Below are 23229 nucleotides of genomic sequence, written 5' to 3'. Positions count from 1 at the left end.
ATGGATCCGGCTACCGAATTCTCAAGTGTCAACAAGCCCCGGACGTCTGGCGTCTTCGTTTGAAGCAGACATTTGACGTGAAAATTGGCCCAAATTCCGCCCCTGAAGCCAGTTTGACTTGGCAACGTGACATTTTGTAGACGTGTCTATCAAGAATAAACCCACCAAAAAGCCGTGGTTGAAAACACACATGACGTCTGCCATTTTAGCCAAAAATTGGCCTGGTAGGAAAATCGAGCCCTTGGAGTCAGTTGGACTTGGCAGCATGAAATTTGGTAGGCGTGTCTATCATGAGTAGAAATCGCGACTGAAATGTCTCAAGAGGCCTTGCCTGAAAAGACACGGGAAGTCTGCCATCTTGGTTTGAAGCAGACATTTTTCGTTTTTGCTTTCATTTGGGCCATTTCCAAAGACAAATGAAGCCCCCCGCCCCGAATCCAGTGTCACTTAGCAACATTACATTTGGCAGGCACGTCTATCACGGATAGACCCCCCCAAAAAGTCAAAGAAGCCTTTCCCGAAAACAGACAGGAAGTGCGTGATTGTGGCCACTTTAGGCGGGCATATCCTTCACGGGACTCCTCCAAGAGATTTTGTTTGATTTCTACCAATTTTGTACCACGTATCCTTGACAGACGCCGAATTCCCAAAATGTCTGCTTTTCATCGTCGCGTGTGGGCGGAGCCTGGCGGCAAAGTCGGATGGCTCGCCACAAAAAGTGAGCGTCCGTTATTGCTGCTTCATTATTCCCGAACGCCTGGGATGAGCACAAAGAAGAAGCTGGAGGGACAAGTGAAGCGATGATGTGAGCTGAGGGGGGGGGGGGATGTCAGAGAAAGGAAGGATGAAAGGAGGTACCCCGACCCCCCCCCCTCGCCTCGCGTCCCTACCCCCTTTGACGTCATTGGCTGAGAGACACAAAACGAGCCTCTCACCGCCGATCTCCTCAGTCCGCGTTCATTCGTGCACGCTCGCCGCCACGCTCGCTTCTGCCGGACCAAACCTCCGCCGCGCACACAAACGCCACTCGGCACCAATTCCACGTAGACACGTTGCTCCAAACTCCACAATCTCAGCCCCTCTCAGTTGCTCATCTGCGAGAACAAAACGGCCACTCGGGAGAGGGAGGCTGCGCTTCGCTCCCACGCTCCCACGCTGACCCGAGAGGGGCGCGCCGCACCGGGCGGGCTTCAGTACTCGGACAGCTCCCGGCCGCGTTCCCGCGCTCGCTGCGCCGTCCTCCTCGGGACGATGCGGACGGCGGGTTCGGTCCAGCCGGCCGCGGAGTCGCGGGAGAACGCCGACGTGCTGCATCAGAAGCAGCTCTTCGAGAAGTTCTGGAAGGGGACCTTCAAGGCGGTTGCCACGCCGAGGCCGGAGAGCGTCATCGTGGCCAGCATCACCGCGCGCACGAGGCTGACGCGGTGAGTACAACTTTCACGGCTTCGGCGTTTTACTTGACGACTCTTGACGGGCTTCGGTGTCGACGAAAACAAAGAATTTCGGATTTGGCGAAGACTCCGAATTGGCTTCATATCAGTTGGTTTCATGAAAGATCAGCAAAAAGGTGGATGAAAACACGTACATCAGGTTTCATAAATGTTTACAAAAACATCTAACGTCCGTTTTTTGAAGACGAAATCGACATTGTGTTTATGAAAATGTACATTGGGAACGCTGAATCCTCTGAATAGTGCTCACTGTTTCGGAAAACACGCAACTGAGCTTTTTGAAGACCGAACGTCGTCACGCTCGGTTCACTGGGCGCTCGAGATCAGTGTTGAAGAAAACATACGTCAGGTCCGTTGAAGACTCTTAATCGTGTTCAGTATTTAAGAAAGCACGTAGCTGAGTTTTTTGTTTTTTTCGAAGACTAAATGCTGTCAGTGTTTACAAAACACAAACTTTAGGTTCATCGAAGACTGTAAATCAATGTCAATGTTTGTTCAAAACTTGTTTACGTGTACGTGTTTACGAAAACACGTACCCGAGGTACGTTGAAGACTGTCGTCGTCATTTAGGAAAAAAACAAATCATGAAGTTAGTTGAAGACTTATTTGTGTTTGTTTACGTGTATTTGAGCTTTATTGAGGTCTAAATGTCATCAGTGTTGAGGAAAACATTTGTCCGGTCCATTGAAGACTCAAATCGAAGTTAGTGCTTCCGGAAACACGTTCATGAAAGACTCTTATTGTTGTTCAAAGTTTATGAAAACACATACCTGAGGTTTCTCCCCCTTCCCTTTGGGACTGGTCGGGGCGCTTCGGTCGGGCTCGGGACCTCGCTGGTTCCTGGGGGGTCGGTGGCGCCCCCCTAGTCGGGCCCCCCCCCCCCGCTGGACCCCTTGATATAATAATATCGAAGACTCCTAATTGTGTTGAGCGTTTTACAAAAACACGTCGCTGAGTTTTATGGAAGACTAAATGCCGTCAGTGTTTACCAAACGCACACTGATGGCCCGAAATCGACGTCACCGTTTACAAAAACAACCAGCGTCACGGTTACTCGAACACATCGGTAAGTTTCACACTTATTTTAACACATGCCCGCAGGTTTATGGAAAAGTCTAAATCACGTGGAGTTGTCTGGATTTCAGTGCAACTCTCGCTCGGGTGACCATTGAACGGCGCGGAACCGACACCTTCATCTTAACGGCAAATTAGACGTGTTAATGAGAATTAGCGCGGCCCATCGCCTCCGTCGCATAATGTGCATTTAATGGCTCCCTTTGCCGCACACCCGCTTATTGAAACACTTTCGTGTTATGGAATGCGGCTCTTGTGTTGGATTTCGTTCAATCGCCGGTGGCATTTGGTCCCTGGGCCCTCAGTGGCGACTTAGCCTACTTAATCCAGCTCTTAAGTCGTCAGCTGCCGTTTACGTGAAGTTGGTCCGGGTAAGGCTTTGGCGCTCTCTGAAGCGTCTGCTTTATCGAGCTTTGGCGGATGGTGGCGATAGTAGCGGGTCTTCTGCTGTACAGTATGCTTTGTCAAGAACAGAACCTGTTTGGAGAATCTTACCACGGATGACCCAGTCATCGCATCGCAAGTCTCAAGTATTTGCCCTCAAGTCCCGAGTCGAGTCGCAAGTCAGAGACTTTGAAACGGGACTCGCGACTCGACTCGGGACTTCTAGTCCGAGACTTTGAACTCAAAGTCTCTGACTTGCCTGACTCGACTTTGGACTGAGGGCGAAGACTTGAGACTGACTTGTGACTTGGTCCCACCTCTGGTAAATTGTTCTCTGTGCTGGAGCACTGCGATGGCAATTTTACAACAAAGCGGGAAAGTCAATTGGCGAGCCAATGCGTAAGCGAATGAAAAATTGTAAATTGTCAAATGCTGACTCCCTCACATTTCCCCGAATGACACATGAAAGCGAACAAGAAACAGGAAGTCTATCGTGACTTTCGGGACACCTGCTTTCTCTGTTATAATTAGCCCCACTAAGGGGAACCAAAACTACCAACCGGCCCTGGGATGAAGTCAGTTTTGGCACCACTTCATTATCTGGTGCAAGTGTGCCTAATGAAATGGCTGCTGAGTGAATGCGGATGGGGGTCGGGGGGCATCGGGGGCGGGGGACGGGGGTGTGCGTTGCGGCCTGTCTGCTCAGCTTTGCGGGAACGAGGCGCTCCTCCAGCGCGGCCCCCTCGCCGGGCTTGACAGTGAGGCTGATGGTGAGCAGAGAGCGTGGCGGCGTTCCGCAGGGCCGGATGCCGGGAGGGGCAGACAGATTGGGCATAACGAGGGAAAAAACAGCAGGAATAAACACAGATTTGTCTCTGTCGCCGTGAGGCCTCTCCGCGAGGAAGCGTGATTCACACCGTGTGTGCGTGCGTTCACCTCATGGGGTTGTGACATCATTCAGCCTTTGTGTGAAAACGAGGCTAAATCTGTTCAAACAATGTAAAAAGGAAGACACCCGGGTGTCAATTCTTAAATAGGGACAAGGAATCGATCAGGATGTCCGCCACCTGTCAACCTTGAGGAGGAAGTCACTCGTGATCGATGAGTGAGGCCGGAAGTGCGACCTCCGGGCGTAAACACGCTGCTCGGAATTCCGACTGAAGCTAGCAGGGAGGAAGCAAGGTTTTGAGGAATTTTCTCTCTTTTCAGCAACGTCGTGTCTCCTTATGCTCTTGAAATGTGACGTGTCTTTGCTTGTTTGCACTCGGGGCGTTTTCGTTTTTTTTCAGCGACGAGCTCGCCGTTCGCCGCTCGTTCATCTGCGCGTGCGCAGCAGATCACGCACGGCGACGCGTCAAGCATTTCCCGTGGAAGGGGGAGGCGGCGTACGAGTTTCCGACGTCCGCCGATTTCAAGCTAAGGGGACCGCAGCTATAAAGGGAATTATATTTCCGTTCGTTTCACTGGGAAACCAGTGCAACCTCCGTTTGAATGAGAAAATGATGACTTCAAATACTTAAGCGCAGCAAATTCCAGACACTTGAAGACTTTTACTCAAGTCATATTCTACAAGCTCTACCAAAATACATTTCTGTGAAAATACTTGTGCTATTACTCAGGTATCGCTTTTGGGTACTTTATACAACGCCGGTGGTTTATATCCAGATGCAGGAACGACACTAATTGGCATTTGAAGGACGGACAACACGCTGACGTCTGCACACGTATGTCCGTGTGAAAAACGACCTGAGCCTTTTCATGACACGCCTGTCGATTTCCACGCGTGGCGTGCCGCGCTTCGCCGCTAACCCGGGAAATATGTCAACAGGCACGCACGCACGCACGCACGCAGGCAGGCGTGATCGATGACACCAGCTGTGGCGCACTAAAAGAGAGCTCCGAATCACACCAATCGGCAAAATCGCTCTTTCATCGGAAATCCTTCATCGATTTTCACATTCTTAGCCGTGGAATTCAAGCCACGCCCACAAGAGGACCGCCTATCACGGCATTGTTCCATGTCGCATTTCATAACCCTGCGAAACCAAACAACTAGCTACAAGTCAAAGAATATCACTTTTTTTGTTTCAGATTTTACCGCAGCTAGCGTCATCTCCTTAAAAGCCAATCGCAAGCCCGTACGTATTTTTATCATCGCGCACGTCCACAAACATATCTGCGCTCATGATTTCTCGCTAATGCGCTGCCAATAGACGAACGTAGTCACGATTGGGCTTGAAATTGAGCGAAAAATAGGATAGCTATAAACTTTATTCTACAACTTGTACATAAACTTTGTTAAGGACACAATCGGTCCACAAACGGCAGGACAAAAATACATCAAAAAGTTAAAATACAAAAAGGCTTTTATATCTGTGATAAAACACGTTTACAAAAACGCTTTGGCAGACAGAAAGCGTACATAAAACGTAAATGCTTCTCGTGTATCGTGTGAAACTTTTCATTTCAGTGTCATTTGATAGTTGTACGAACATTTGGGAGAAAATTATTTTCTTGGAATTTTTTTTCAATAAAAGTTAGACTTTTCTTCTAAATTCATATTACCTTAAATAAAAAGTCATTGTACACGATTCACCCAAAAATGGAGATTTCTGCTTTTGTGCTTGAACACTTCATATTGGGGCTGCAACTAATGATTATTGATTCATCTGTCCAATTTTTTGGGGATTTATCGATATATCGGATATTTTTTTTTTTTGGTTTAAATTTTTCAGGCAATTTTTCAAATTGCTGTGCAGAAAATGCCCCAAAAACGTTTTTAAAATGATTGAGTCACTCGTTGGTCTTACAGTTCATCTGTAAGAAAATCTGCAAAAATGTTCATCGATCTTTTCCGACGCAAAAGCAGATGTTTGCAAATGAAGATCATTGGTCTGCTTTCATGGAGGACGAAACAAATCGGAGAATATTTGCTGTTGTTAGGCGGAAATTCCCACAATTTGGAGAAAGTCAAAGGAGCTCTTTAAACAACTAGTTGATTATCCAAATAGTTGTCGATTAATTTGGTGATTGATTCATTATCGATGAATACGTTTGGGCTCGTCTGTCTAAATTGCCGCCTTACATAATTATTTCAGTGTGATTTAATAGTGATGTGGAAAAAGCGGCGACGTCTGCTTTTGTGTTGGAGTTCTTCCTATGTCGCTTGACCTCTCCCACACACTCGAAACCCTCGAAATCATCCAGATAGGCAGGAAGCGTATGCGTTTGCACTCCACCTTTCCAAAACAAAAAACTGCGAGTCCGCCAAAGACAGCGACATCTCCGCGGCTTCCCTTCAAGGTGAAATGTCACGTCGTCAACCCGCCAACACTTCAATACGACGAAGCTTAACAGTTTCAAGATAAAAGTCATAAATCCTGACTTGAATACATTTCAGCAAGCAGAAGCAGCTGGAATCCGTCACCGGGACGCGCTCCACTTTTCATTTGTCCCGACAGTCCCGTTTTGACGACTTTATTATGAAATATTAGTGGAAAACAATGGCCTGAAGTAAATCCAAGCCATTTGTCTCCTGGAGGAAAATATTGATTTGAAAACTTCTGTTGCTTCTCAGTTGGTGGGCTCGTGATTTCAATGAAATGTCGCGTCCATTTTTTCAAAATCGATTATTTGCAGCATATTTCTTGCCGTATTGAAATTGGCTCACGTTAGGGGCAGATGTTCTACAACTTCGCCAAACATTGGAACATTATGATCAGAAGCTAATTCTGCTAGCGCTAATTTGTGGTAAAACTGCAGCTCTGCTTACCTTGTGGCTTTGACAAAAAAGGAGCATGGAGAACACGCTTAGACTAAAGTCACCGCGTGGTTAACAGCCAACTGGAGCTGGAGTCAGAGCTCCTGATGTCACTCACTAGGCCACGCCCCTTTAAGCCACACATGCAACACGAGTTAGGAGCTCGGTCACAGAACGAGTTCAACTCGTAAGTCAAGCTACGATTTACACTCGTAAGTAGAGATGTTTGACACCACTTTTTTTGGATACTGATACCAGTAAAAGTATTCGCTCTTGGGTACTTACCGAGTACCGATACCACTTGTGACACCGATACTTGGAACTTGATACATAACATTTCAATAAACACGATGACAGATACTTGTGAACAAAGACTTTTGTTTCGTTCTTTCTGACGCACATGATTTGGCGATATGTCAAAGCGCCACAGTGTAGCGCCAGCTACTGGCGAGGAGGACTTAATGTCAGATTTTAAATTTTTTTTTGCCTTACGTATCAGTGGCTAGTATCGGCAGGGTTCACGAGTATCCGATAGATTGAAATAAGGCCGTTATTGGCCTGATACAATACCTGTTAGCGTTGCTAGGGCCTGACGGATCAATCGGCCGCTATTAGCCCTTTTTAAACGCAGATTTTTAGGGAATGTTTTTTTGAATCTCATTATCTTTGTCTTACGTTTTAATGTTTTAATGAGTAAAAAAAAAACGGTCAATGTTTTATTGAGTTTGTCAATATGCATTCATTTGACGAAGGTCATGACGAAAAAATTGGTTGTTTTTTTTTTGGCTTAAAAATGTTCCCTTATTATCAACACAAACGCATTGGTCATCCACTATGCATTTCCTTTTGAAGGATTTTTACAAAGATATGAACACAAATTCTTGAGGCTTTAATTTACCAATGTGTTTTTACTGTCATGAGAAACGTTCTTAATCCTGACGGTTTGTGGGCACCCATTATAGGAAGTTGAAAAACAAGACAAGTGGAGTGGCGGAGGCAAAATCTTGAGCAGTAATCGAGTTCCACTGAATAAAAGCTTGGGAATAAAAGGACTAAAAATGACAAAAGCGATCAATGAAGAGGACGGCAAGCAGAGCACGAAGCCGCCCGCCGTCATTGGCGCTGAGTGGCATCAAAAGAAGCCTTTTTTTTTAATTGATTTTTTTAAAAAAAAGGATCTTTCTCGATTATCTTGGAGAAAGTCGGAAACGATGAAGACCATGCTACATTTGTATAATGTATGGTTTTAAAAAGTATTATATTCCAGAGTTTATTGCCCAGACATTTAAACTGCATTGTCATCTTAGTCATCACAGACATCCTAGACTTTGTTTTTTTTTCCCCGCCTGTCCTTTCACTGCCGATCGGGACAGCCGAATGTCGTCCGGTGACATTGACATAGGACGTTTCCACTCTAATTTGATGCCGTTGCTAATATAGCGCATTACCGCCAAGGTGAAATGTAAACTTGTGAAAATAACCTCCAACATTTCATTCTCTGTGTACATCGGTGTTAAACGACTGTTGTGGAAGGCGACATAAAAATGAAAGCATGCTGGTGGAGCGAGTGCAAACAACATTCAAGCGACAATGCGCAGGTTCCGTTGGCGTTTGTATGACAAAAAGCAAAAACATTATCCGTCATGCTGGCTGGCAGCGACTGATTTTGTTTGTTGCTCTTCACGCCAAAGAGAGAAAAAAAATGCCTGGTTCAAAAGAATTGTTCCTGCTGACTGCATGTCAAAACATTTATGCAAATGCGCGTGTGGCTCATCTTCTTCTTCTTCTTCTTGTATTAATGGCCGCTCGGGGTGGGGGCTCCCCTCTCACGCTCTGTGGCTCGTCTCCTGGTTGCCCCCTTTATCGCTTCCCTGTTGGGCGTCCCTAGCCGCCCTCCTTTCCACCAAGAGGGGGACACTGTCTCGCCCTCTGGCTGGGGGGGGACTGGCTACATTGGCGGGCTTTGGGCCCCTGCGGCCGGTTTTGGGGCGCTTCGGTGAGGCCGACGGACGAGGGGTGGTCAAATCATTTCAACCCTGCCCCTAAACCTCTCGCACCCGGTCTCCTGGACACACAATATATCAACCTTTCGCCTCATCATCATGTCCACATCGTATCGTTCTCGATGAGTAAATTATTCTTGAATGTAATTGTTCTACATGAGCCCAATACGATCATTGGTTAATGGAATTGGGATGAGTCAAATATCATTCTTTTAATGGCTGAGATAAGGATTGTTCTTGAATCAAATTTCAGTCAAATATCACTCATGAATCAAATCATAATTGTTCTGGATGAGCCAAATATTGTTCTTGAATTGGATCGTAATTTGCTAATAATAACCTGGTACCGTTTTCATTTGCGTCAATAAATGGCAGCATAAATCCAATGTTTGCCTTCGTTTTGGTGGCTGTAGCCCACCAAGCAAACGACAAAAGTAGAGCAGTCGTGTGCTGTGCTAGCATGCTAGCATGCTAGGATATAATGGAAGGCGTCTGTCTCGGATTGTGCGGCGGATACGCGGCTAATTATAAAACGTAGAATTAACGACTTTGGCAGATGAGCTAATTCCAGCGGCTCGCTATCACTTGATACAAGCGAAGTCCCCCAAGTTTAGTTTTTCCACTCCCGCATCAAACGAAATCGGTTCTCGCACTTCTTCTCCTTCTTTTTGTTCTTGCTGTCTTTCTTCCTCTTTTTCTTTTTCTTCTTTTTCTTCTTCTTTTCTTGTTCTTGTTCCTCTTTTTCGTCTTCATTCGGAAAAAAACATGAAAGTCTCTCCGATCGCCACGTAATTAAAGATTTATTTTGAGCCGTTCCATTTAAACGGAGAGGGGGAGATGGCGGGGGGGGGGGGGGGGGGGGGGAGCGGATGCCTTTGTGTCTATGAGATAGCTTTGAAATAAAACGCTCAGACTGACTAACGAGGGAGCCTCGCAATTAATGATTGGTCTTTGATTGGACCTTTTGTCCCCTCGGCGAGATCGTGACGAGCCCTCGCTCTTTAAGAAGGCGAACGATGATACGATATATGTCATTGTTGTTTCCTCATTTTGAGGGCTTTCTTACACTCTCGTCAGCAAATTTCAATGTGCGTTCATCATGGTGAAAATGTAAAATTGGCTCAGTAAAGTCCTCTGGGGGGGAAAAAAAAAACGAAAAACCCAACAACCCTCAACTGGAAGTGTCATTAAACCGCTTCAAGTCTCTTTTTTGGGATGAATTGTTCACTCTTTGCCAAAGTGTTGCTTGCTGTTATTGTTTATTTGTCATTGTGTTCCATGACTACTACTCGTCAAAGAGATTGACGTCATTCCAAATCAAATCAATCAAAGTTGAGTTGCGTTCACTGTCACCATACAGTGCTCGTATCTCAAATACACACTCGCAAGTCAAAGCAAAGATTTGCAAATGCAGCGTACGCAGCGGTTGTTCAAATGCGTCTCGAAACTTCGTTCGTTTTGACATTTTGTCCTCCTCGGATTTAATCCAACAAGAACTTTACTCCCAACCGCAAACAGACTCCACAGTCAAAGCCGTCGTTTGCCAGCATGAACTCCTTCGCTGCCGTGGACGTTTCGACTCGTCAAGCATATCGCTCATTACATTAACTGTGCAGTATTTGTCGCTGTTATTTAGGAGAAATGTGTCCCGATGCTGTGCAAGCGATGTATTATTTATTTCTGGCCGTCGTGTTGACTTTGCCGGCGTCCTCTCCGCAGCTGTTGATTGACGCATTTGGCCCGGCGTGCTTCCCTCCGACGCCGCCTCATCCTGCCGAGAGGCGGGAGATTAGCCGGCTAGCGCGTTATCGGCCGACGAGGAGGGACGAAGGGGTAGGGGGACGCCCCTCCGGGCCGAGCGATGGCTCGAGATGAGACGAAGGTTTCGAAGACGACGCGCTTGGGGCGCGGGGTCGCCGCCGCTTGGACCGACTCGGATAATCCCGCCCTGAAACTGTCAGGTTTTATTTCAAACACTTCCCAGGCGTCTTGATAAAAGTCTGTCCAATAACGGAGGATAGGTTAAAAAAAAAAACCATCAAATCATTTTTCTCCTTTTCAAATGAAAGGAAATGCCATTAAGTTGCCCAACATTTTGCAATGTGTTGTTTGTTTGTAGCGCTGTATAATATTGTACTTTATTATGAAAAACATACAGTAGAGTGACATAATTGAATGAAATGTTAAGAATTCAGCAGTTTTTGTTTCAATTCAATGTAGTGAGTGCATTCCGGTAGTCCTTCTGGTGTGTGCGTCTTGGCCTCCTGGGGGCAGTATAATACACGGAGACGGTCACAACTCCTCGGTAAGCTGCAGAAATATTTGTAGTTTTTCTCCAAAGAATGAAGAATATATTGCCGGCGTTTTCCACACATCTATACAACTGGTCAGTCCCTACACGGGTCTGTTATTATTATTATTATTTTTTTTACGTTAAGGACAAATGTAAGGTGTTAAAAGTGGCTTTCTCTCTTTGCTAATGGTTCAACAAACAAACGTTTTTGAGATGCGATGATGCCATCGATATGCCTGTGAGTATTGCAGATATCAAATGTCCGATGCTAGCCGTTACCTTGTCGTTGGCGTTTTGCATTGTCTGTTAGCATTAAGCTAAATGCACTTATCTTGTTTTTAATACATAATTCTTTCTTTTCTGTTAAATTTGAAACTCGACCTCAACTGGGAGCGGCAAACAGCCTGAAGACTCTTTTTTGAACAATTGTTCGCTAATACTGAAAAAATCAGCCCAACGACGGCTCGTATCTTGAAAAACCTCAAAGTCAGCTCACTCAAATCTCAAGACGCGACTCTACAACCCCAGCGGGGAAAGAACGAGGAGGAAATGTCTTCTTTCCCACCTGTTTCCCCGCGTTGCTTGTTTCTTCTCGAGGAACAAAGGGCAGCGTCTGGAACGAGCGCCCGCGCCCCCGCAGGACCTTGACAGCCGCGGCCTCCCTGACACTTAAAGCGTAATGAAACCATTGAGCGCAAATTGAATGAAGCTTCTTTCCATAAAAAGATAATGGACTCCCCGCACCCGCTCTCTAAATAACAGGCCGCGCCGGCCCCGATGAAGCAATTTGTTATCCGACTTTGAGGTCAAGGTCGCGCGCTCATCGATCGGCGCGCCGACGCCGAGCCGAGGGACGGACGATCAGGTGAGCTGCGGCCGCTCGCGCCCGCTATGGGATTTGGGCTTTAGTGTCGATTCAAGCGGCGGTTTGTTTGGCCGCGCCGAGGATTCTCTTTCAGCGTGTCGGTTCCGTTCTGCGGCTCGTATGCTGCCCGTTTGTGGCTGCCATTTTTGCCCGTGCTGTTGCAAATGTCATGAAACTTCTCAATTTTTGTCTGATTTTCTTATTTCCAACTTCAGCTCTTTAAATACAGTCATCCCTCGCAATTCCACGGTTGACTTATTAAGGATTTGGCGCATTACAGATTTTTAAAAACAGATATAGTTATGTGGTTATAATGGTGTGTGTGTGTGTGTGTGTGAGGCCTGTAACATGACACAATATAGAAAAAGTGAAGCACTGTGAAAATTGCGATGGCCGTGCGTACGCATGTGCACGCGCGCGTTTGTGTGTGTGTGTTTATAAAGTGTCAGGGATTACTTCCACACGGCAGCAAGTGAACGCGACGGCGTATAATTGGAGGCGGGTGGCGACGGTCCGACAAGACTTTAAATGAGCTTCCGCGTCTCACACACACACGAAGCTATTTGCACACGCGAGCTTCCTAAACGATACTCCTTTAATTGGCTGATCAAGTCGCAGCAGCCAGATGGCTTTTCTCATTGTGTCGGAGCAGCTGTTGATTTTTTTCCACACTTCCCTTTCCAGTCGCGAACTCTCATCCGTCAGCCAGCCGAGTCGCCGCTTAAACACATTTGGCTCCGACGCGATCTCATTGGACGCGTGTTTGGTCGAACGCCTCCGCTCCGTTTTGGCGCTGCGCGTTGAAGACTGGCTGTCGTGGGAATCGGCGCTTATCCGCCAGGGGGTGTCGAACTCGTTTGAGTTCGGGGGTCACGGTCGGGGCTTGACATTCGCACCCCGCGAACCCGCCAAATGTGGGTGAATTTCACTTGTAGTTTTCCAAACGACATCCGGAATCATAACCTGGTGCGACACTGCAACTCCCATGACACAGTGTTTGCTCATCGGTCCATTCGTGAAGCCTTTTGCTGACGTCACTGCTGACGGCTGAGCTCGACGAGCTGCGAATGCTGTCGCCAAAACGCGTACAGGGAAAGAAATGGCGACCTTTGGCAGACGACGTGTGAATGTGCGAGTAAAGGCCTCTTTGTACTTCGCGTTGCATCACGCGACCGACGCGCCACTTGACGCGCACACGGCAAAAAATGCCTCGGAGGTCATCTCTTGTGATTGGCCCGTTTTAGTCACATGCTGACGTCATCAGCGTTTCTCCCGGTTCCACGTACCACCTACGCCGCCGTCTTCTCGATCGATTTTGCAGCATCATTAAACGTACCGTTAGGTCATCTCGGTCCATTTGTTCCACGGTCGCCATTGTTGTTGCTTTGTTCCTTGTTACGGAAGGGAAAGGAAAAACGGCTTCCAGGGGCGCCGGGGCCGATCCCGGCCGACTTCGAGCGAAAGGCGGACGACGCCCCGAACCGGTCGCCGGTCAGTCGCGGGCCGCACATAGACGCACGCGGACAAGCGTTCGCGATCACGAAAGTGTCGGACCGAGCGAAGAAGCGTTCCGATAAGTCGGAGTGCAAAAAAGGCGAAGCCAGCGCGCTAAATCTGCCCGATTGGTTTTTGTGTCGCTCCGACCACAAAACAATTTTTTTGTTTGTCTTTTAGTCCAGAGACGAAGGCCGAACGAGCGCCGGACGACCACCAGACGGACGAGATGGCCGCTGACCCCAAGGTGACCCCACCATCTGCAATGAAAATGAAAAACTCAATTCGAATCTCCTAAAATGACTGTTGTTTTTCATAATTGGTACAATAATGAAGTCGTACTATGATGAGAAAGAGTGGAATTCATATGAGAATGAAGTCATAGCGTTACGAGAAAAAAGTCGTATTTTCCAACGACAATGTAGAGACAACAAAAATTAGGTTGCTAACATGGGATCATAACAAAAAAATCTGTTGTAAATTCACAGCATTAAAGTTGAAATTTAGTAAGACAAAGTCACGATATTACAAGAAATAGAATGTGTACGAGAATTAAGTCTTACTATTACTTTAGTCGGGGAGCAGAAAAAAAGGCATTTGTTGTAATTTTACACCAATAAAGTCGCAATTTAGTCATAAATAGTCAGAATAATACGAGAAATAGTCAAAATTTGTACGGCAATTAAGTTGTAATATTACAAGTAGTCTGAATTTATAACCCCCCTCTTCCCAAATGTCTAACTTTTACCAGCTTTTAATTTGTAATATTAGGTCATTGTGAACTTTTTCAATGCTAAACCCAATGGACAAGCTAACAAGCTCACGAATATGAGCATGGATGTCACTTGAATTCCGAACATTCAAACGCAAACACGGAGCAGCAACACATACAAACAGAAAATACCACAATTCTCGCAGGCATATCCAAAGGACAATATGGCGAAAGTCCGCGATACGGCACGGCACGGCACGGCTTGACTGGCTGAGAAAACAAGTTTGGGTCATTTTCCTTGAATATGATGTCATCAGTGTAGTAAAACTGAAACTGTTTTCTCCAGCCACGTGACGACGCCGACTCCACGGTGCCCCCTATTGGCCGGAAAAAACACCACCGCCATCGCCACCGCCGCCGCCGCAGCCGCCGCCGCAGCCGCCGGGCCAAGAGGTGAGCCAGATCACAGAGCGCAAAAATGATGACGAGTCATGATTCAAAACATTTCCCCGCTTTCGGAGGTGTGCTTCGAAAAGATTTAACGTGTTGACAATAACAGATTTTAGCGCAACAATGATCATCATTTTCTTTCATAATGTTAGCACTTTTTCTTTCACAGTATTTCCACTTGCAAAATTCCAACTTTTTTCCCCGGTGATTTTCCAATTTATTCTCCTATAAATGGCATTTTTGGTCATAATATGAGCAATTTTGGCTCTCGTAATATTTTCACTTCATTCCCATGAAATTCAGACTTTTTTCTCGTCATTTTCCCATGTATTAAATTCCGGCAATTTTTTTCATATTTGCGTTTTTTCGTAACATTTTGACCTCATTGTCACAAAGTCACTTTTCTTGATTGAATTGTCATTTGAATTGCAGCTGTTTATTCCAATATTAGCACTTTCTCTCTCTGTCTCGTGATGAAAGCTCTCGTAGTATACCGTGCCTATCCGGGGCCACTGCTGCTTCTGTCAGGGCCCGCCGGGGCCAGCGCTCAAAAACGATTTATGGCGGACCCAGTATACAATGGCTTCATCCTCGTACGAATGAAAAAACAATTTCTTGTAATATTCCACCTTAATTATTGTACAAATGACGACATTTTCTTGTAATGTAGCAAGATTGTCATTCGAAAGTACGTAGGTATTTTCCCATAATACGATGACTTCGCTCTTGTATAAATTCCAATCAGTTCTTGTAATATTAGGATTGAATTACTGTACAGATGACAACTTTATTTTGTAGTAATGTTCTTTTTTTTAATAATATACTTGTTCGGAAGTATGACTTTTTTTTTCCCTCACAATCATTTTCTTTTAAGAGTCAGGACAGATGGACCTCGCTGCACAAAAACGTTTACTCCGTGAGCTTTCTTTTAAGGGAATAAACTCTCATTGGTTTGACCTTGTGATCGGTGGGGACGTCTGCGCCGTCTTCCAATTGGGCCTGTCCGCGACGACGGGCATGGGGTGCGGCAGAGATAACGTACGAGCGGTCTGTCGAAGCAATAGGGGCACACCGACCTCGTCTAGTGCAGACACTGTGTCGGTGGACGCCCTCAAAAGGGAACGCGCCCAACCGCATTTTTATCACAACAATTATTAAAGTTGACCCTGAACCACCGGAAGGGTTTTTGTCATCGTCTTTCTGCTGTTCTTCTGCCGAGTTACGCCAGTGCGTGACCTTTACGGTCGTCCGTCGTAGAAGGTGAAAGAAGTGGAGGCGCCGGGACCTTCTTGCGGTGCGGTGCGTGAACCCACGTAGCTCTTGCAGCAACTTCCACTGCAGTGTGGCTCACACACAAGGAGGACTTGGAAAGGCCCCATCCAGCGCCGATGTTGCCACGTTTTCCGCCGGGTTCGATGTCCGTCGGCCAGCCTTAGGAGTGCCGAAATCGTGAAATCGATGATGCGCAATACTCGAACGATTTGTACGCCCGTCGGCAGATCTGGCTTCGCTGGGCCCGAACGGATCCGCTCCAATGGAGTGCCTGCAAAAACAATCTCAAAAAAGGATCCTCCTATATACCTGATTTAAGGGACTTCCCAGTGTGGTGGTCGCGGGTGGTCGCTATCATGTGTTCTGAGGTCAGAAAGCTTTCGAAGGATTGTCGTAAAATGCTTCAAATAATTTTGGTCAATTGCGCTCCCACATGTCTACCATATCTAGACAGTATTTTGTAAGTGCATCGATCGTTATTTCACGATCTACATTATCGGTATAGTGTCAATATGGTCTAACCCAATATCCGTTATCAACTTTATACTAACATAATTATTTACACATTATCATTACCTTTGAGACCGAAAATCCCCAAATGACTAAACGTAAATACATAAAAAGTGCTCTAGACACATCGCAAAAATCTGACATTCGACTTCCCGACGGAGCCTCCTCTCCGGCACCCCTGAATAGACCTTACCAAGGAGGCTGAGGAGTGGGATCCCCCTGTAGTTGGAACACACCCTCCGGTCCCACTTCTTAAAAAGGGGGACCACCACCTCAGACTGCCAATCCAGAGGCACTGTCCCCGTTGTCCACGCGATGTTGCAGAGGCGTGTCAACCAGGACAGCCCCACAACATCTCATCCACCCCCGGGGATGAGATGTTGCCACCGAGGAGCTTTTCAACCACCTCGGTGACCTCAACGCCAGAGATAGGAGAGCCCGCCTCAGAGAACCCAGACTCTGCTTCCTCATTGGAAGGTGTGTCTGTGGAATTGAGGAGGTCTTCCAAGTATTCTCCCCACCGACTCACAACGTCCCGAGTCGAGGTCAGCGGCGCCCCATCCCCACTATGCACAGTGTTGATGGTCCACTGCTTCCCCCTCCTGAGACGCCGGATGGTGGACCAGAATTTCCTCGAAGCCGTCCGGAAGTCTTTCTCCGTGGCCTCACCGAACTCCTCCCATGCCCGAGTTTTTGCTTCAGCGACCACCAAAGCTGCATTCCGCCTGGCCAGCCGGTACCCATCAGCTGCCTCGGGAGTCCCACCGGCCAAAAAAGCCCAATAGGACTCCTTCTTCAGCTTGACGCCATCCCTCACTGTTGGTTTCCAACGGGAAAACGTCCTCCTGAATTCTTTAACATCATAGGGTTTTTTGTTCCCATATAATTTTTTTTCACCCCGCACCCCCCTTCAGAATATCACAACTTTGTCCAAATCCAAGTTGTGATTATACTCTCGTAATATTACAAATGCATTCTTGTCCAAATCCTGATTTCTTTTTTCCCCCCCACCCTTGGTTGTGACCCTATTCTCATGCAATGTTCCCCCCCCCCCCCCGCCCTGCAGCGCCTCCTTTGGTGAGGAGCTGTCACTGCAGCCCAAAGCCAAGAAGAAGAAGAAGCGAAAGTCTGAGCGCAAAAGGCCGAGGAGAAGGTGAGTTTCCTTTTTCGCGGGTACAGCCAACGCCCATTTATGGCGCGGGTTACATAAACCATTGGTGAAAATATGCCATTTCGAGAGAGCATTTTTAAAAAAATATATAGTTTTACCCCTCTAATGCACTTTAAACACATTAAAATGCATTAAAACACACGCTCCGATGATCTTAACCATTAGGCCACGGCGGCCCTATTTAACAATCACCGGACTTCATCTTGTCAACTCAAACGCGACTGGGTACTCGTTACCGTGGCGACAACAATGGATTGTGCCGTGTGTTTATGAGAACAAATTGGGGGAAAATGTGTCGGTGGTCGCCGGTATTCGGGAGAGGCCGTTTGTTTAACGCTTGCTTGAGGTACGTTCACTTACTTTGAACACGATACGGCTCGCAAGCAGGCAACAAGACGTTATGTAGCCTAGCAAGCTAGCGCTAGCACTAACGCTCGTGCTAAGGCCGGATTTGAACCAGCAACCTCCGAGCTGTGATCTTATTCTTGACTTTTTCGAAATACTGCAACTTTATTCTTGTGATGTTGTTTCTCATAGAATTACAACTTTGTGTCATATTAAAAAAAGGAGTGATATTATGAAAAAAACTTTGTACTCACACAACTTTATTCCTATAAAAGTTCAACTTCATTCTTTTGTAAATTGGATTTTTTTCCCTCACGATATTACAACTTTATTTTGGTGTAGTGTAGTTGGACTTGGAGCCGCTCTGCCTTTTACTTCTCATCTTTTAATCACGCTGCACGTTCTCCCGTAGAGCTCAGTACTGCTGCCAGGCACGTTGTGGCGCAAGGTGGTACTACACTGAAGGCGCGCCACTCTAAATTTGGACTTGTCCGTATCCCGCAAAGTACAGTAGTGGAGATTCACTTTTGAATTTATACTTTTAGGTTGCCCTCCCGCAGCCTCTCTCCGCTTAGGAAGAAGAAAAAGAAGAAGAAGAAAAGCTCCAAGAAGAACAAGCGGCATCGGTAGGCGTCGCCTCCTTTGCTTCCATTCTACGTCTTAAAAGCAACGTTACACTGCGTAGAAACTGATCCAAATTCTCATTTCTCCTTCCAGATATACCACCAAAAAGTCCAAACACGGGTATGTCAAATGAATTGAGAGTTTTTGCCATGGTAATGTTTATACACAGTGTCTGTGATGGGAATCAAACAAATTACTGTACGCGCAAAGTACAAATACATTTTACGGTCAGTTATGTTCTGCAACATGCTCAAGTAAAAGTACTTCTTTAACTTTGTAGGACAAAGTAAAAAAACAAAACAAAAAGGAATGTTTATAGTCAAGTAGATTCTGGTAAAAGTAGAAATTGTCACGTACGTGGTTAGGGCGAAGGCGAGGAACGCAAGGCGAGAACATGGTGGACCCAATTGCAGGGAAGCAGGGAGGCAAGGCAGGAGTGCGGGAATCTCAAAATAATAATATTTAATTCCAAAAACAAAATGAAAACGAAGATCAGGGAAAAGTCGAAATGCTAAATTAACAAAGTCCAAAATCTAAACACAAAGTAACAAAGAAACACTTGAGTGAACCCAAAACAAGAAACAAGACATGACTGGTGAAATACCTGAACGACAATGACAAGGCAAGACATGTGACAACGACAATGAACCGACAAGGACTGAAAGAAACCGGGGAACTAAATCCAAACAAATTGACGAGACAACGAGGAACACCTGGACAAGACACGAGTGGCTGGAGAGAGCTGATTGGTCGACACAAGGTAGACGACGAACAGGCGGACACAACAACCTAGTGAGCGCACGACAAACATGGAACACAGGAAAACATGGAACAAAACTAAACACAACCCAAACCAAAACACAGACCATGACAGAAATAGCGATTCAATTCCTGTGCTTAAGTACATTGAAGAGCTTGTAGTTTTTTTTTTTTGCTTTTACTTAAGTACGAAAGTAAAAAAAAAAAAAAAAAGTACAAATGCATTCACTCGATGTAAATTGCGGCCATAGAAGCCCGTGCATAAATGTGCTTATTACGCGTTTATTTCCTTACTGCATGTTTTAATAAAGTGCTTGAGAGTCTTTAGTTAGTTACCAGTTAGGTAGTTAGTTAGTTAGTTAGTTCTTAGAAGTGATTATCAACACAGCCCAGGTCAAAAAATGGAGAAAAACACGTTTGAATGGTTTGCAAGTGCAGAAGCTGAAGCCGTTGTCGTGTTTGCTTGTGTTTGCTTCCAGCAGCTCGTCCCGTCGCAAACGGAAGAAAAAGGATGAGCGCAAACGCAAGAAAAGGTCAGTCGCGGGTCGGACAAAACCAAAAGACAACCTCAGCAAATTGATGAAACGTTTCCAAAGTCTTTTTTTGTGTGTTTCGCGTAATGGTACGAATTTTTTCTCACACCCTTTTTCATGGAATTCCGATGTTGCCATAAAATGGCATTTCCTTGGAATGTTACGACTTGATTTTCTTTATTCTTGTCCCAATTTACTATTTACTCACTTGATTCTTGTACAACTTCCCACTATTTACTTGCAATGTCTTAACTTTCTCGTAACATTTTGCGCAATTAACCACCTTTTTTTCCCCTGGAATATTGTTTGCATTCTTGTACAAAATGAAATTTTCTTTCTTGTTTCTTGTAGTTATGGCTTCACTGTCGTACACATTTTTTTCTTTTCTGTCTCGTGTTGTTCTGGCTTCATTGTCGTACCAGTGAAATGTTTTTTCTTGTATATTGTCTTCATTCTCGTACAAACGATAACAACGGCAATATTACGACTTGATATATTCTCGTACTAATTCCGACTTTATTGTTGTGATATTTGGACTTAATTCGCATACAAATAATGACAAATTTCTAAGTTTGACAACTTTATTCTAGTACTTAAGTAATATAATGATTTCTGCACATAAGTATTTGTAATGAATGACTTGTCGCGCAAGTTACAGCTTTATTCTGGTAATATTACAACTGTGTATTACAAGCACAAATGTTTCTAGTAATATTCCGACTTCTTTGTCCTGGAAAATGACAACTTTATTCTCGTATTCATGATGACGTAAATTGACATAATTGACTATTGCAGTGTGTCTGACTACTTGCGCTGGTAATGTTACAAGTATGTTGTCACAAAAACCGATTCCTTTATTGTTGTAATATTATGACTTCATTCTCGGATAAAAAAAGGATGATTTTTGTCTTGTGATTTTAGGACAGTGATAATAATCCTGGCGATGATGTGTTTCCCTTTGCGTTTCTTTGCTCAGCTCTCGGACCGGCCGGCGTGGGAAACGGCGCCACGGGAGGTCGGCGTCGGACTGCCCGCCGTCCGCAGAGGACAGGTGGGACAAGCACCCGTTCGGTTTGTCGGTGGCCATTTTGGCGGTTGGGCCGGCTATTTTTTCCGCACCTCACCGTTCGATCCTCTCGGTTGCGCTTCGATTCCATTTCGATTCTTTAGGTTGCGATTCGATTTGATTTGACATTGATTGAAATGCTCAGATGCTGAATCGATCGGAATTAGAAATACAGTAGACGGGGTTTGGCATGCACGGATTCATCTTTCCGCAGATTTGTTTCTTTTTTTTTTAAATTTCTTTTCCAATTTTGTCTTTTGAAATGTTTTTCATTTGTTATTCTAATTTTTTTGTAGGGTGGGGGGACCAATCCCAAAAACACTTCCCCACTTATTCAAGAATTTTTGGGATTCAAATGTTGATTGATTGATTGTTGTAATATTACAACGTCCATCCATCCATTTTTCATAATCAATTTAAAAATAATGTCCTGTTTTGGAATAAAACGCTGTATTCTAATTTTTTTCAATTGCTACAAGATCTGATTAATCCCCAAAATAATCAACAGATTGATTTTCAAAACAACCGTTGGTTGCCGGTCTGGTGGAATATACGCAGGCAGTTGACTCCAGGGCTGAAATGATTCATTGAACAAATTAAAGGGATTGAAATAAAAACTGGACTTCCTCATGTTTTGGAATTCAATCAGGAAACAATCTTGGCTTTTGTCATTTGAATGCAATGTTTGCAAGGAGAGAGGCAGTCAGAGAGGAACTTGCAGTTGCTTGGCGCCTCTCCCCGTTTCTGAAGAGCAAACGCGCAGTTCAACTCAAACGGGAGGGAGTCAAGGTAGAAAGGCCGATTCGCGCAGTTATCTCATCTTGTCCTTGAGAGGCCGCGAGAGCCGCTGAGACACCATGCGGGAAGGGAAGGGAAACGCGCAATTCAGCTACGAGGTGCATTTGAAAAAGTCGACTATTGAACTAATAAAAATGCCACAGAAACTATGGGATTATATGATCAAAGAATATAGACTATATTTTGTCATAACTAACTAGAACGAAAGGGATTTTTATATAGCTGACCTGGTTATTTCCTAAAATGTCCACAGAAAGTGTCTTTGTTGTGATTGGGTTCGCAAATCATTGGTTCATTCCCGTAGTTGGAGCCGCTCTAGTACGACAACAGGCAGTCAGTTGACAGAGAGACATTGACAAAAAAAAAATACAAAAAATAAAGGGTTAATAGTTATCTGGTAATGCCGCTACATTACAAGAATTTTTTGGGGGGGACAATTGTCCTGTAGCACTTAGAGCAGTTGGAAAGACTCATATTGCAATAGTCCGGCGCAATGAGCATTGAGCAAAGGGCGCCGAGACGTCACGCGACTAGCGCGATAATCTGGGACAATGTCGATTGTGCAAATGTTGCAGATACTCCTCAGTCAGTGTGCAAATGGAGCAGATGCTACTCTGGCATGAGTGGCCAGTATTGGTCAACGACAGATTTGCAAATAGTGCGGCGTGGCGAGACGACGACAGTGAGTGCACGAGTCATGTAGAATTGGCAGCAGGGAAGTCATAATTGCAATGTGGCCCGTGACAAAAATGACTTTGACACCCCTGTCCTATCTGAACACCAAAGTGATTTTAAACAGTGGCACCACCGTCAGCAGACGTACTTTAGGATGAGGTCGTGACGTGGACGGAAATCCCATTCTTCTTCTTTTCCTAATAAATGTGGATTTCAACTCTTTGCGGCACACAGCGCCAACTACTGTACAGGACGGACTTTGCAGGCGTCAAAAGGCGTCACTGATTTCAAAATGCAAACGGCTCCTTTCCACGAGACGTGCGGTGCCGTGATATGTCAATCATCTGGGGGGGGCGCCTGGGGGGTCCAATCACATTTCAGGGGGGTCCAGCGCTACCCCGGCCTCCCCTCTAGCTCCGCCCCTGCGAGTGCGAATGGTTGTTTCTATGTGCCGCGCGATTGGCTGACGACCAGTTCAGGGCGTGCCCCGCTTCTCGCCAGAAGATAGCTGGGATGGGCTCCAGCACGCCCGCGACCCGCGTGAGGAGAAGCGCTACAGAAAATGGATGGACTTTGTCGTTGAGTCATCGGTCAAATGAAAAATCGTTTTGGAACCCTTGATAATAATTACAACGTTCGAGAGCAATTTTTCTGACGCCACATCTTCTTGCGGTCTGACACGTCACGCATTCAGACTCGTCAGGCTAAAATCCGGCGGGTGGCGAGAGGCGACGTCCTCACTTGATGTTATCACAGTATCGACTCGGATGGGCGATAAAGCAGAGGTGACTCTTATCGCAGCGCCGCAGGAAACACTCGCAATATTGACAATCTTCACGAAGAGGATTTTTTTTTTTTTTCTTTCTTGTGGCAACGGGAATTTTTTTGCGGTGGAAAGCCTTCTGGCGGTTTGCTTTCAAATGCACAGTTAACGGGTTCTGCAGGCACGAAAAGAAGAAAGTAGGAAAGAAAATCAGTATGAATTGACAT

The 23229-nt window shown here is 45.7% G+C and overlaps 1 protein-coding gene across 2 annotated transcripts in view; it reads left to right on the top strand.

Annotated features, from left to right (window-relative positions):
• The first annotated feature begins 869 nt into the window (after positions 1-869).
• The window catches only part of srrm4 (serine/arginine repetitive matrix 4), a 34104-nt gene continuing 11744 nt past the window's right edge, over positions 870-23229 (top strand). Inside the window, exons 1-8 of one of the 2 annotated variants that reach the window (XM_061768877.1) lie at positions 870-1424; positions 13505-13571; positions 14383-14489; positions 17335-17421; positions 18330-18410; positions 18502-18528; positions 19650-19700; positions 20677-20751. In XM_061768877.1, the coding sequence (XP_061624861.1) occupies positions 1252-1424; positions 13505-13571; positions 14383-14489; positions 17335-17421; positions 18330-18410; positions 18502-18528; positions 19650-19700; positions 20677-20751 (668 nt within the window). In that variant the 5' untranslated portion in view covers positions 870-1251. Of the gene's footprint in view, positions 1425-13504; positions 13572-14382; positions 14490-17334; positions 17422-18329; positions 18411-18501; positions 18529-19646; positions 19701-20676; positions 20752-23229 lie in introns of both variants that reach the window. The other variant, XM_061768876.1, reaches the window with a different exon arrangement.

The sequence above is a fragment of the Phyllopteryx taeniolatus genome, chromosome 3 (assembly GCF_024500385.1).
Source record: "Phyllopteryx taeniolatus isolate TA_2022b chromosome 3, UOR_Ptae_1.2, whole genome shotgun sequence".
Taxonomy (NCBI): domain Eukaryota; kingdom Metazoa; phylum Chordata; class Actinopteri; order Syngnathiformes; family Syngnathidae; genus Phyllopteryx; species Phyllopteryx taeniolatus.
The sequence above is the reverse complement of the archived record's forward strand: the minus strand, read 5'-3'. Positions and strand labels throughout refer to the sequence as shown.